Below are 15,811 nucleotides of genomic sequence, written 5' to 3'. Positions count from 1 at the left end.
ATGAATGTGTTATATAACGAGAGGGGGTAATCCTTTCACAATGTATACATATATATATAATCATCATGATATGTACTTTAAATATCTTATAATTTTATATGTCAATTACACCTCAATAAAACTTAAAATTTTAAACAAGATAAATAAGTTTTGGGGATCTAATACATACTATGGTGACTGCTAATATTATATACTTGAAAGTTGCTAAGAGAGTTCTTAAATGTTCTCAACACACACACACACACACACACACACACACACACACAAAATGACTGAGATGATGGAAATATTAACTGACCTTATTGCATCATTCCACAATATACATGTGTATTGAATCATCATGCTGTACACCTTAAATGTACACAATGCTGTATATCAATTAAATCTCCATCAATTTAAAAAAAAGATAAGAGGACTGGGGTTGGGGCTGGAATAATCTATCTTCCTAAAACATGACTTATTCATCTTTCAAACAATTCAAGCAAAATTGAGATATTTTCCCCTTTCACTAACCCCCCCCCGCCCCGCAACCAAGGCAGAATTCCCTTCTCCATGTCCCCACTGCACTCTTTACACATTTTAATAGCAGAGTTAACTCATGTTACTAGAATCATGTATTTATTCATTATATTTCTTTTCCATGATTCTGTGAGCAATTTGAATATAAGGATTTTGTCGTATTTATCTATATGTTCCCACTGCTTAGCATAAAGTCTACTATATAAATGAATTCAGGTGGATCTGCTAATACACATTTAGAAACATCGATATGGGAGCTCAAGAGGAAAAAGGACAAAGGAGCTATGCTTTAAAAATTAGATTACGATTTAAGATCCAATGGTATGCTGGTTACTAAGGCCACAGGAATGAATGAGAGCCCAGGGACAATATTTAGATGTAGAGAAGGATTTAAATACGGGAAGAGGAGAAGGAATTAGCAAAGGACACTCAGAATTAGGAGCAGAAATGTAGAGAGCAGTGTGGCAGAAGCCTAGGAAGAAAAACCTTTGAGATGGAAAGTGTGGTCATCAGTGTGAAATGCCAATGAACTCCTAAAAAGGGTAAAATATCTGAAAGTGGGCACTGGTGTTCGCTGACATTTAATGTGTCAGTAGTAGGAACTTAGTTGGGTATGAGAAAGACTGTGAACTTTATTTTGTGACTTTACAGATTTGAAAAATCTATAGTGTCAAAATGGTATATGATGACATTATTATACCTTTTATTTTCAAAGTTTTTCTTGTAGTCAAATTCCTGATGATGGGTCTGAATGGTTGTTACTGCTGTGTTTTTCATGTTAAGGATTTCTTTTCTTTGTTTCCTGACTAGATGTCCTCTTGCAGCTGGAACATATAAGGCCCACAATAGTGTTAATCATAATAAATAAAAGAACATTACTTAAATGAGTAGAAACAAATGTTTTTTTGTCCATCAATGTCAAAGAAGAAAATGAAATGAAAGACTCCAAATAGAAGAGGTTCATAAAAACTATGCGGTTCATTAATGAGACTCTTTTAGATGACAAGGTATAGCAAGAAAATAATTAAAGTACCTTTTGTATTAAGGAGGGTACTAAGATGAAACTGAAATGACAGAAATGAGTGAAGTTGATGAAAAAGACAAAATGTGCTAATTTGCTTAAAATCTGCTAATAATTATTTTATTTTTGCCATGTTAAGCTATTGATGGGAGAAAGCCCCTATTATCTAAGTATATTTTTGGACCTTTTGGCCAATTATCCCCGGAGTCAGATATATTTCAGAATTCAGATTAAAACTTTTTTATTTATTTTTTATTTTTAGAGTTTACAGAGGTAATTCAGAGCAAATGACATATAGTCTGTAACACTCTCCAGGTCAGGGCAACATTCCATAATCAACACGAATATTTCTGCAGAAAACACAATATTTTCACTAAGTGAGATAAATAAAGAACTATAAATATTAGGCCATGTTTCACTACCCAGTTATGAAAAACCATTTTGTCGCAGTGTTTTATAAATTTGGGAAGTGTGGATAAAAAGAGTTAGACCCTAAACTATAGAGTTGCCTTTTGATGTTCCTGTGAGAAGTTAAGGGCTTAAAATTCCAAAAGAGATGATAATGTGTATCATAGATCTACAGAACAGGGACGGGGCATGAATCTCTTGAATGTTAGTCAGCTATTCTGCCCACCACGTCAGTATTCTTCAGAACACAGGTTGCAAATCAATAGTGGATTATAAAATTGATTTAGAGGGCTAAATCTAGCATCCAAAAATGAAATGGAATAAACCAGAATAGAAAATATCAAAGTGCACTGTTTGCAGTATGTGTGTACAGAGTAAAATATATTTTTTACTATAGATGTCCAGTCAAAATTTTTTTGAAAGATACTGTACTAAGCCATATTAGGTTCTAAATTTAGTTTCTTATGGAAGAATAGAAAGCAAAATCCAGTCTATGAGTACAATTTAATACAAATTTTTGAAATAGGATTATAAATATTATTTCCCTCCAGTTAATATGAAGAAATGAATGCCCTTTAAAATGAGATTTAATTAAGATGTCAAAAATTATGGCAAATGGAACCTCTGAAATAAAGTAGAAAAATTCTTATTGTCTAATGTATTATAGTAATATGATTCTTGAGATCTATAATTCAATCACTTACTGCATCTTGCACAATAGGTCAATTGTGATTCATTAACACTTGACAGAAAATTTAAAAATTAAATTATTTTACTTAAAACAAAACATTTATTCAAATATTAAAAGTGTCAATCACTAAAATAATCTAATTTACATTTAGTATAGACAAAGTAGCAAGGCAACAGAGTCTGGAATTAAACACAAAAGCTACATAAGAATTGGAGGTTTGAATATAAGCTTTGATTTTATGCCCATATCTAAACATTATATTTTGCTATACTGTGAGATGGTCTGAGTAGTTACCTGACTGTAGTATTATAGCGCTCTCTTTCCTTTTCTCCTGTATTTTTTGGTACCTTCTTGAACCCAAGAATCCTCTGACACAGGCTTGAATCAGAATAAGCTTATCAATGGCTTCCTTTCGCATTAAATTTAACTGCTCCACATGATAATATTTAAGGAACACCTTGAAAGAATTAAAATAAAATACAAATAAAATTAAGAAACAAAGATGTGAAACAGTCATGTGTTATGCTTTGAAGAATAGGTTATATTCTAAATATTTTTAGATTTTGGAAAAGTACTATCCTTATTTTTTGCTTTTTTGGCTAGATATTGTTGTAACATTATAGATTTTTATGCTTGAAGAAGAAATAGAGTTTGATAATCACAGTAGTTTTGCAACAGGTAACTAGGTTTTGTTGGATGGACCAAGAAGAGTGGAGGAGGTTGAGCTCTTGTATCAGTTTTAGCATCATGTACTCTGAGCAAAGCTAAGTTTTATGCTTTTATTATTTTTTTAAAAAGATAATTTTATTTCCTAAATTTAAAAATCTCATGAACCTATTTGTAAGACAGAAAGCAATTCTAGCTATAGTAGTTCATTGATTAAATGTTTATTGAGATGTGTTATATATACTCACCTGCTGGGATACAAAGGTGAATGAAGTGGGGGCCCTGTCCTTCAGGGGCCCGAATGCTGTCAGTGGAGGAAAAAAGTCAGAGAGAGGGTCCCAGGCAGAATGAACAACTTTCTCACTAGACCCAGTGGCCACCCAGGAGAAAGGAGGGCTGACTTTTGTTCATTTTAAAATCAAAATTAATTGGAGCAACAGGGGAGCCTGAAGGCCCGGAGATATTCTCATCTAAGAGTTTTCAACTTCTCCCAGGAAATAGGAAGGTTTTTTATTTTCTTCTTTTAATGGCTACATTTACTAAGGAAATTCACCTCAAAGAGAGTTTATTGAATCCACTAAGAAAGTCACTTAAATTCAAATTGAACAGCTGAGTCACGAGACCTGGTAATCCTGACTGTAGAATTCTCTCAGCATTCCATTACTTAAAAGCTTGGCACCATAGGCAAACAGTTTAACATTACAGGTTTTGATTGAATTTAACTTTAATTTCTACAGGACTCTAGATGTTAATATATTTAGTCCATTCCACTGTTGACAATTCATTTAAAATTCAATCTGTTTAAAAAGGTCATCATTGTTTTTTTGTACAGCATTAGAAATGTTCCTATATTGAATACTTTTATCCATCTTAATGAGTTGGAAAAGGTGAAGTGGAAAAATACAAATAGCTTTAAAATGCTACTCAAATATCATGCAGAACTGGACCTGCAAAGGGCCTTTTTACAAATTAAAACTCCATTTGAAGTTACGCATGTGTTTCCGACCGTGAATCGTGAGATTTCAGCCTGACAAAACTCATCTTTGTGAGCATCTAAAAGAAAGGGTGTGAATAAAACACCCATCATTTTAGTGCTCAGAATTTCCCCTTACTAAATCTAAAGTAAATATAGATTAGTGAATATGTAGGACTCAGTGTAAGATAAACAATAAAACAAACTCCTTAAATTGTTACAGGACTAACTTCTCATCTGAACATTATGAAAATTCTCTCCCACACTTCCTACCTGCAACACACATCTAATATAAATTTCTTTGCAAATGTGGAAGTTTGTTTCAGTCTGTGTCTATGGTATGGCTGACCGGTTATTCTTGAGTGGTCAATTTATGAGTCCTTCTCTTTAGCTTTGCTCTTTTCTCCATCCTCCCCCAGTGATACACTTACTGCCCTAAGACCTGGTATGCTGTTTGTCTCCTTATCCCAATCTTGTAATGCTCTGAGGGTATCTGAGCAGCCCAATGCATCCTTTCTCCAATTAGCCACCTGTCTTACTTCCATATTCAAAATTGGTTATGATTTTTTACTTTAATTCTCTAAGGGATTAAATAAACTAAGATCTCACATTTCTCAAATCTAACATATAAACATACTAATATCCAAATACATATAGAGAGTCTAGTAATACTTGTGAATTTCACTCCAGATAAATATCACATTTACTATATATATATATATATATATATATATATATATATATATATATATGCAGCTTTGAGAATTAGGAAATAAAAGAAAAACAATCCTACTTAAATCACTAAGATTCTCTACAGCTTTTGACTATATTCGGTGATAATAAAATAGAGAAAATATATCAGCCTATTTTCAATAGTATTTGAAGTATACTCACTTTCATCCATTTTTAGGATAAATCTTCAAGATAAATTTTTCTTGAATTTCTTAAAAGAAACCTTTATGAGAGCCAAGTGTTTAATTTTACTGAAGAAAACCTTTATGAATTTCTCAATTTACTTCCCCTATTTTAAGCTAAGATTCTGTAACATAAAAAGCCGTAACATTTTTAACCATTGTAAAATGTTATAATTCTCAGTAAATCCAACATACTTATTAACTTTTTTTTTCTTGAAAATTACATGAAAACCTTACTTTTGTTTTTCCAAGAGCCCAGTTATCCAGACCAGCTTTTTCCAAAATGGCGGCACAGGTGTCAGGACTCACTGGCGGCTCCTCGCTCCACTTGTAGCAGAGAACATGGTACCTTCAAATGGACAAAAGGGCTGCTTAGTATTTCACAAAGGTCTAACATCTCACAGCCTGCTGGACTACTGATAGCTCCATGCAGAGAGGGGAAGAGACTCCCCAGATTTAACATAGGGGATCCTGTAGGCACTGTCTGAACAACTCTGGCATAGGCTGTATTCCAGATGGACACAAATCCAGACCAGTCTATTTGTGTAAACTTGAGCATTGTTTTTTCAGTTTAGTGACTACTTTTCAACACTTAACACTGAACCCCCCCCCACCCCCCCCACAAAAGCTCTGTCTCTCAAAACAAAAGAAAAATTAACTGGCTATTTTAAAAAAAGTAACCTCTCTCTGGGCACTAAAAACAGTACTGCAGTGGCAGGAAGCAGAGGGAACAATTTTATTCTTTTTTTTTCTTTTACCTTCACAAAAACATTAGAAGCTGATCTTAAAATTGGAATGAAGGAGTTTAATTCTACACAAACTTCCCACTACTATATACACACCTTCTATCATTGTTTTTCCTTGAGTTACACTATGTCTCTTCCTGGAGCTTTTCTCTATTGGTTTAATACATCAATAATTGAAGAGAGCAAGTTATTAAGGGGTGAATGAAGGAGAGAAGTGAAAGAGGTCACAAGCTATTCAGGCTGAGTACAAAGTCTAAAGGGGGAAAGGGGTGAATTAAAGGAAGAAAAACCAGTTTACACTGGTCAACAATCTTGCACAAAAAGTCAGATTTCTAGAGTTTTCAAACATTCTTATTTTTATTTAATTTCTTGATGCAAGATTAACCTGAGAGTCCAGAGGAGACAAAGCAGCATGTTTTGGTAGGTTCTGCATTTCAAAACAGAGGCCATGCTGTGTAGGAGACTGAGGTAGTGAAGTAAATTGTGCCATAATGAGAGTCATCTTTGGACACATCATGGAACCTCTTTAAGTATCAACTTCCTCATCTAAAAATGAGCTCGTAGATAAATCTCTGAAAAATAACATAGCCCAGCTCCACCAAGTTTCATTCCATTAAATCTGCAGATGAACCAGTTTCTCTTAGGCTCTTGGAGAATCCTGGCCTAGAATAGTCTAGAAAGAAGTGGATGCTCATAGCTTTTACTGTTTGTGCAAATAGCCTCAGGGAATGCCCATTAGCCTCCCTCCACCTACCAGGCCTGCCTGCTTCAGGACTCAACTTGCTCAAGGAGAGACACACTGTGACCTGAGTAGCTACTCTGGCCTGTTAGCCTACCAACCATCTCCTGGTTTGACTCCTTTGTAGATTCAGCCAGGATCTCACAGTTCATCACGTGAGTCACTCTTAGTGAGCTCCCTCTCATTCTCTGTTGCCCATGCTCTGCAAACATGTGAACAGCGACTGTCCAATCACCTGGTTCTCTGCTGTCGGGAAGGCTTCAGGGCACTGCCAGAGAAGACCACATTCCTGACAGTGTGCACACTACGAATGTGCAGTTTCCTCACTTAGCTAGGTTCACATAATGCTCAGCATCCGTACTGGGCCGTGGTCATGTCCTCACTCCATCCCCACAAGAGCAATTTAATCCCTCCTGCCCCCTTCCAGCCTCCCAGCAGCCCTGCCCTCTGAACGCTTCTCAGCAGATAAGTTGTCTACTATTTTACTAGAGACCATTATTCATCTGCCCATTATCAATTCTTCCCTCTTTCAGAGGAGGAGATAGCCACTCTCCATGTGCATGGGTTCTAGATGCCACCTCTTCCTCCTCTTCCCTTCTGCATATTTTCAATCCCTTTTCTCTCTTCTGGCTCCTCCCATTTAGTACAAAACAAACCCCCTAAGTCTCTGTCATCTGAAATGATTCTGTATCTCCTACTGGCTTTATAGATAAGTTGAAAGATTGTTTCAAAAAACTGTCTATTTCTCTACTTCCCATCACTCTTCAACTCCTGGAATCTTATTTAATCACATAGTAATAATGACTCTTTATTTAATCTCATATGGTCTTTTAGTGATGAAATCCAGTTGTTTCCCATCCCAATCAAAAGTGTTCTTTCTGCAGTATTTGATATTGTTGACCACTCTGTCTTCTGTCCTGAGAGTGTCCCCAAGGATCCCATCTTACTTTGTATCCCTGCTTCTCCTCCCCTGCTGTCTCCCTGACATGCTCCATAGTTAGACTTGCTGCTTAAATGCTAGTGTTCTACAATGTTCCATCTCTTTCTAAGCTCTCTCCACAGGTGTCTTGTTTACATGCATGGTTCTGACTATTCCCTGGTCGTGAGGATACTTAAATCTACACTCTCAGCCCTGTTTACATAAACTCTAAACACATTACTTCTGACCGCCTACTCTACATCCCACCTGGTTATCTCACAGACATTCCAAACACAGCAAAATGCATCATCTTTTCTTTCCTCTGCTAGTTCCTGTCTCTGTGAGTGATATCATCACTCTTTAAAAGGTAGTGAACCTAGAAATCTGGGTGTCATTCTAGAGTCTTCCCTAGTCTTCAGTGTACCCAACAGGCTTAAAAGTCTCTCTTGAACCCACTTCTTTCTCTCCATTCCTATTGCTGTTACCTTAAACTTACTGACCACTTCTCACCTTGACTTCTATAATTTCCTCCCCACTTGTCGTGTCCATTCTTACTCCCTCCCACCCTCCCTAAGACAACTTGCACAGCTCCATCTGAATTATCTTAGAATGAAAACCTGATCACGTTCTTTTCTGACTACGAAGTCTCCGACTATGTCCCAGGTTCCAAGCTGGGATGGCAAAATCGGGTGTTTTCAAAATCTGGGTAGGTAACATAAACATGTTAGCCGGGAAGCAGTGGAAATGCAGGAAATGGAGAAGTCACACCTGCTGAAAAGCAGTCATTTAAAATTGGTTGCCACATATGATGACTAATCTGAATGCTCCTTCCTGCTCTGCATCCCTGCCTGCCTTTCCAGCCTCATGTCCTGCAATTTTCCATGGACATCTTGAGCTCCAGTCATAAGAGTTATTTAAAATTATGCCAAAGGGCCATGCTTGCTCATGCCTCCCTGCCTTTGTGTGTTATTCTCTATGCCTGCATGTCCTCCCTTCCTCACTCCTTGTGCTGTGTGCTCTCCTGCCAAACCTGTTCATACCAGTCGCACTTGAGGAGACATTATTTAAATAAATATCAGGTAAATTGGTGAAATATGAGTGAGGGGAGCCAGAGAATTGTTTCTACAAAACTGTATCAAATGTGTTGGTGAGACTTCATAAAGACGTGTTCTAAACAACTATGGAATTGAACATGGATGAAGCTATAACGGGGTTGAGGTGATTGTTTCTCAAGTATCTTTAGCTTCTTGTTTCACTTCAAGAAGTATTAACTAGAAATCCTATACGAGGGATTATGGGTAGATTAGGTAAGAAAGAGTCAATAAACTCTGATTAGTAGACTTTTATTCAAAGAAAAAAAATGAAGCCTATATCAAAAGATTGAAAAATGAACAGATGCTCATGTTCTAAGTTAAAATACATTTATAGTATGGGTTTCTATATTATTTTTATGATTCTCTGCTTTATCTGAATTTCTGCTATAATCTAAGAAGTCTTCCCCTTTCCTCCTCCACCATCCCTACTTCATGCTCTGTGCATACTTTTATTAAAAATATCCACTGTTCTTTCAACAAATATTTATTGAGCACCTACTACACATCAGATACCCTTGCAAGTGCCGGGGACAGGGCAGTGAACACTGCAGACCAACACCCTTGCCTCCCGGAGTTTACATTACATTGTAGGATAATGTGGATAATTAGATCCCTATTACCACAACTAGTTTGAGTTTCTAAAGGTCAGAGGCTCTTTTATTAATCTTTGGATTAAGATTTGGGATAATCTTTTCTCAAGGACTGGAACATAGTGGGTGCTCAATTAAATGCTTATTGAATGACTAGTGAACTGTCTCTGGGACTTTGCTCTGGAAATCAACATCTAAGTGAATCAGATGTGTTTACAGAGAAAGGCCCCGACTCATGCTTTGTTGTACCCCTTGGTTTAAAGACTTGTTTTAAAGCCAACATGCTGACTTTTGGTTTGTTGTTTATGGGTTAGCTTCATGGTTTAAATTGTGGGAGTCAAGACTACAGCACTGAACATAATAAGTAATTTTGGGATCTTGGCGCTGAGACAAAAATTATAATGAAAATAATTATAGCTGATATGTGTTGTTGACATTTGGTTCTATCAATAAACTTCATATATATTATTATGTTTAATGCGCATAGCCACATAATAAAGTATATGCTATTATCATAATTTCTATTTGCAAATGAGAGAATGAAGTTTGAATATTTCAGAACGCAAGTAACTTTGAACAGGTCACATATTTGGTAAGTGGTGGAACTGGGATTCCAACCAGGGTTTTCTGACTTCGAAACACATGTAGTCCTCTATACTACTGCTTTTCGTAAGTTCTGGTTGTATTAAAGCTCTGGTAACTAAATCACTCTATCTAGGTGCCTTGTGGGAAAATGGAGCTAATTTCAGACGTTTCTTAGTACAAGGGTTCTTCTGAAATAAGTACTGTAAAACCCAGTGTCATGTGCAAAGTAAGTTCATGTTGTGTCTCTTCCGTTAAGATCATGTCTTCGTTCCAAAGCGTTTCTCTACAACAGAACAAAGGGGCTGATGAATTTTGCATCATATATACAAGGAGGGTTGGTCAAAGGCAGGACACAGGAGGCTCACTTCGTCCTATTTACACCTCCACGGAGCCTTTGCAATTGTTCTGCCTCCTGAAGAGTCTATGCCAATTTGATGGCAGCTTTCAAATTAGTGACAGAGCAAAGGTTTAGCCTTTTATTTCTGGACTTTCCTATGTGCAGAACCACTAGCTATTCCCATGTTCTCTATAAACTCAGTTTTTTCCCCTCCTCATGTATCATGTAGTAATTTGCTATTCTTTAACAGCATGGGACTTTGAAATACATTTAAAAATTTATTCTCACTTCTGACCCTCTAAATAAGTGACTTTCAACTACAACATCATCAAGGAAATATGCTCAGCTCTCCTTATGGTCCATAATATAAAACCATGCATAATTTTGAAGTTATAAAAAATTAGTCTGGCATTCAAGGCCATATTTTTAACCTGATCTGTTTTCCCATCTTATCTTCTGTTACTTCTGTCACTCTACTAATACATACTCTACCACTCCAGTCTAATCCAAGTCTCTCTGGCTTTTGGCACACCAACCTGTACACTGAGAAAGCCCCTTCCTGTGTTTCCATAAACCTTGCCCTCCATCTGATCCCAGTTTGGCTTCCTTTCTTGATACCCTCTTAGCAGCCCCGCTGGAGATAATCCTTCTCTCCCGATTTCTTATACTGTGGGCCCCGTTCCCTTGGATCTTGGTGTTTATTACCTTGCACTGCTTATTAACTTTCCATGTCTATGGCTCTGATTATTTTAACCGGATTGTTCATTCTTGAGGATCGAGCCTGCATTTGCAAGTTTTAAAATTCAGTGTTTCCTACAGTGATTAGCATGGTGCCTTATACATAAAACAGTCACTAAAATATAAGGATACTTCTATTAATATTATGTTAATGTTACTTATATTAATATTTAAGCAAGTTAAAAATCTATTCTTCTCCTAAAAAATGTAAAGTATAATGAAGTCAAATTTTAACTTGAAATTTGAAACTCCTTTGTATCTAGTACTTTTGGGTTACCCGCTTTCATGTACAGAATGGAGAATTTACCTATTGGCCAATAAGAAATTATAATATTTTTTATTTCTTAGCTTTGGTTATAAAATTGGGTCTGTTGTGTGAGAAGTGACGTCAGTGATTCGATGCTGGCTATATTTCTGCACTCTAAAAGTTGAAGTTTTAAAGTCTGCCAAAGTACTATAAAGGATTTTCCAATACGAACGTCACCACATTTATGTAATTTTGCTCTCCATCATGAAAAAGCAGCATGGTTTTCCTTATTTCAAGGCACTCAAATGAATACCTTTCTTTTCTTTCCTAGATCTCTAAAGAAAAAAATAATTAGGAAGTACCAAGAATCGCTGAAAGTATGAAAATTTACAAAAAGAGTTAGAATTCTTATTTCATTTACTAAAGGTCTTGGTTACACACAGTAAAAGAATGCTTGAGATAAGACATGACAATGTTTTTTGTTATTGTTGTTGTCTTGGTGGGGGGAGGGAGCTAAGAGATCACAGTTCCTTGTGCAATCACTAAACTTTGTTTTGTTCTAAATACTAATTTATATATTATGAAAAAAGCCAGAGGATGTTACATATGGAGAATCCCTCAATTGCTAGGTTTCACCTGAAAATCGTAATAGACTTCTCTTTTGAAAGTTGAAACTTCAACTTTAATGGCTGTAGAAATCATAGAATTGACAAACATCAGAAACATGAGCATTTCAAATATTGAATACGTAAGATATTGAACCTCTATATCACTACTGTGTTACTTAATATGTTTAATATATAGCTTAATTCATTTAACATCAATCTCAAATATCAGAAAGGACTCCTTATCCCCAATTGATTCTTTACACGTTCTAAATCATCTTTAGAAACAACATCTCATTTGATTCTTGTAACAATTCTATCAGGTAGTCATGGCAGTTTCATTAGACGAGGAAAATGAGGTTCTGTATAGGCCAGGCTTTCTCAGCCTCAGCACTGTTAACATTTTACGCTAGATAATTATTTGTTGCAGTGGGTTGTCCTGTGCATTTTCAGATGTTCTCTGCCCACACCTCCTCCACCCACATCCTACCAGTTGTGACAACCCAAAATGTCTCCAGACATTAACATATGTCCTTTGAGGAGCAAAATACCCCCTCACTGAGAATCAGTGGTCTAGGCCGTGGTCACATAGGAAGTGGCAGAACTTGGACAAGAAACAGATTTGTCAGTACAGAATCTCAGGCCTCTCAGTCACGCTGCCTGTGACATGTATCCTATGCTGCCACTCACTGGATCTCCCAGTTGACAAGAGAAACTTCCAGCCCAGTTCATAGTTACCGTTTCTTTCAATACATAATCCTTTGTGTGGACAAAATGCCTCCTTCCTTGAACACCTAAGTTATTCTCTTCCCTGTTTGGGTTTCTATAATTCTCCTGAAGAATTTTTTATATAAACTGCACATGGAAATTTAAAAAGAAATCCACATACCGCTTTATAAAGTTAGCAAAGAGTATCCGATGTGAGTATCCTAGCCTTCGAATTCTTGCTGTTTCCAGAATTCCTGTGTAGCGAAGCTGTAGCAGAACTTTTTCTTTGTCGTATTTTCTGGCCTGACGTTCATTATTTGGTTTGATGCAACGGACAAAATGAGGTTGGCCCATCACCATTTTAGATAACAAATCCATCAGGGAATACTATGAGGTGCAACAAAAATAAATTTCCCAGTGTAACATACAAAAACTTATGAGCTTGTAGGTCTTTTTATTATGAGAAAAAAAAATCTGAAAACTGAACGTTACACATGTTCACATTAATTCACAGTAAATGGAGGAAAACCTGTATTAGTAAAAATTTTATTTATAATATATTTTTAAAAATACAGATTTACTCATAAAAATGTAGAGGCAATAACTAGGAACTTAACTAGTCAAAGGTTGCCTGTAAATTCTAAAGGCAACTTTAATAGACAGATAAAATTATTTTTGATATAGATTGTAAAGAATTATATCCTCTCAGGGAAAATTGCCAACTTACAATAATTAAGTATACAATCTAGCTTCCTGCTTATACTAATGATTTCCTTCTCCAACTCTTTCTTCATAGAAAGAATGAAGAGTAAACACTCTAACTTGTCAGTATCATCTCCTAGTTTAAAATAATGACTGAGAAGTTAATGCAATTTAATATATAGGACATAGTTATAGAAATAAGCAAATCTGTTAAGTACTCTAATCTGCTCTGGTTTAACAATTTTCTTATTTATTTTAGAGTTTTTAATATCACACAGATGTGAAAATGGTTGTGCAGCAACACCTAATTAAAACAGTGGCTGATTTGCTAAGTATAATTAACTAGTAGCCAATTAACTAAGTATAATATATTAGGATAATCATAATTCAGCTAAAAGTGGAATCCCAGAAAACTAGTATGTCAGAGACATACCAGGATTACAATTTGTTGGCCAGGTAATAAATGTCTGGACACTGACAGCTGCTGGAGGCTGGGTCTCTTTCTTTTTCTTTTCTGAGGTGATATCTCATTGTGGTTTTAATATGCATTACTTTTCTTTTTTTTCATTTAAAATTTATTGGGGTAACAATGGTTAGTAAAATTACATAGGTTTCAAGTGTACAATTCTGTAATACATCACATAGATGAGGGTAAATGGGGTCAAATATATGGTGATGGAAAGAGAACTGGCTCTGGTTGGGTCTCTTTTAGTGTTGTAAATACAAAAGACCACAGTTACAAGCGCATGCAAACCAAAGGCTGGAATTGGGTAACTGACACAGCACTGGATTTGCATGGCTTCCTCTTGGGCACTGTGTCTCAGATGTGATCTTCTTCAAACAGCTGGGTCTGTCACTTTGGAGCCCTTTTTCATTACTTTTATCAGTGAATCATCATTCCTTTAGTCATGCAAACATCTGCCAGGCACTGCGATTCTGAGGTGCATACACATCTGTTGGCAAGCTGAGCAAGAGCTTACTGCAATTTAGGCATTTGGTTTTTCTCAGGGGCCAATGCAGAGCGTTACACTATGTTCACTGTTCTCTGCAGAGTGAAAATATTTTTAAAAATACATTACATACTACATGGAATTATCTTCTATCTTTTCACTTCAGCCTGAGGAGTAAAACAATTTTATGAACTCACAGTTTAAATGTACACACAGTATTTGATGTTAACAACAACAGTACGATAATGGTTTGGGTGGCTCACTTAAAGAAAAGAAAAGAATCTGGCTGTAAATATTCTCGGTGATTCAGCTGTGCTGCAGTCCTGATGGAATGGGAACATGTTTAGCAGCAAATGTGAGATAGTAAGCATATAAATAAATATACTAGGTGCTACTCAAAGATGATTTAATACACATTGTCTGCTATGAGATTAGGACTTGAAAAACATTTTGATAAACTACCCAGCTATTTTTAAAAGGATTTCATGATTCTGTTAAGGAACAGGGTTTAGTCACTGAGCACTCATAGGAAATTTAACCCAATTTCCTCCACTTCCCCACATTAAATTAACTATTAATAATTTCCAAGTTTTTGGTGGCATTTTCTCCATTTTCACTGGCTGGTTAATAGGATTTTATCAGAAGAGATAAATAAGAACTGGGACCAATAATGAGGGCAGAGTTCTCCAGAGCAAAGAGACAATAAAGCTTTTCTTTCCTTTCTCCATATGAGGGTAAACGGGGTCAAGGAGGAAAGATCACCTTGATCCAATGCTAAGGACAGAGTAACTCACTTCCTTGGCATGTTACTGTGTTTCCCTGGTTCCTTCTCCTTGCTCCATTCCTACACCAGTTCTATTTTTCTTTTGAGGTTTTCAGCTTGTCTATGTGCAGGAAGATATGGAATGTAGATGGATGCTCAACCTGGTCCCATTTATCTATCCAAAAGTTATTCAGGAGTGGGAAGGAGCGTTGTTAATTATAATAGCATCAAATCAAAAACCTTTTTAAGTTCTATTTTTGTGGAAATGCATTTAGTTCTAAGGACAAATTTTAATGCAGGTATAGACCTCCATTAACAACAACTTAGTACACAATAATTTTACAGGTGAAATATACCCAGTAAACCAATGCACAGATTTCTGTCAGTATCGTCCAATATAGCCTGTATCTAACAAATAGTAAATTAAACACAATAAAAATTTTCTTTTGCTAATAGCACTCTGATATTTGTTACTAGCTTTTGATCTATCACTCCCATTTAGGACAAATAACATCCACAAACACAACACATCATAATGTAATATCTTACTCTAAAATATGATGCAACTGTTTGTGTTTTCATGTTGGTTGTCTCTCTGGCATGACGTGTGGCTTCTCCAGTTTCACCCTAAGACCAAGGAAGGACAGTGATGTTTCAGTACTGATTGTACTTTATGATCTACAGGGAGCAGGTAGAATTTTCCTTCAGGTTATCATAGTCCATGCATTCAAATACATAAAACAACAAAATGTTATTGGTATTGTTACTTCAAGGTAATTGTTTTGTCAACTCCTTGGAATTTGAATTGGTCTTACATAGAATGTGAATACTTCTGACCTTAGCTAATATATTTTCAGTTGGTCTTACTGTAACATAAATGGTTAGGAATATATAAG

The 15,811-nt window shown here is 36.0% G+C and overlaps 1 protein-coding gene across 5 annotated transcripts in view; it reads right to left on the bottom strand.

Moving 5' to 3' along the window:
- The window catches only part of MYO3A (myosin IIIA), a 217,461-nt gene that overhangs the window by 41,084 nt on the left and 160,566 nt on the right, over positions 1–15,811 (bottom strand). For all 5 annotated transcript variants that reach the window (XM_074324949.1, XM_074324951.1, XM_074324950.1 and 2 more), the window contains 5 exons: positions 15,465–15,542; positions 12,682–12,887; positions 5,430–5,541; positions 2,934–3,096; positions 1,220–1,343 (listed from right to left, as the gene is read on the bottom strand). In XM_074324949.1, the coding sequence (XP_074181050.1) occupies positions 1,220–1,343; positions 2,934–3,096; positions 5,430–5,541; positions 12,682–12,887; positions 15,465–15,542 (683 nt within the window). The remainder of the gene's footprint in view (positions 1–1,219; positions 1,344–2,933; positions 3,097–5,429; positions 5,542–12,681; positions 12,888–15,464; positions 15,543–15,811) is intronic.

The sequence above is a fragment of the Rhinolophus sinicus genome, linkage group LG02 (genome assembly GCF_036562045.2).
Source record: "Rhinolophus sinicus isolate RSC01 linkage group LG02, ASM3656204v1, whole genome shotgun sequence".
NCBI classification, from domain to species: domain Eukaryota; kingdom Metazoa; phylum Chordata; class Mammalia; order Chiroptera; family Rhinolophidae; genus Rhinolophus; species Rhinolophus sinicus.
The sequence above is the reverse complement of the archived record's forward strand: the minus strand, read 5'-3'. Positions and strand labels throughout refer to the sequence as shown.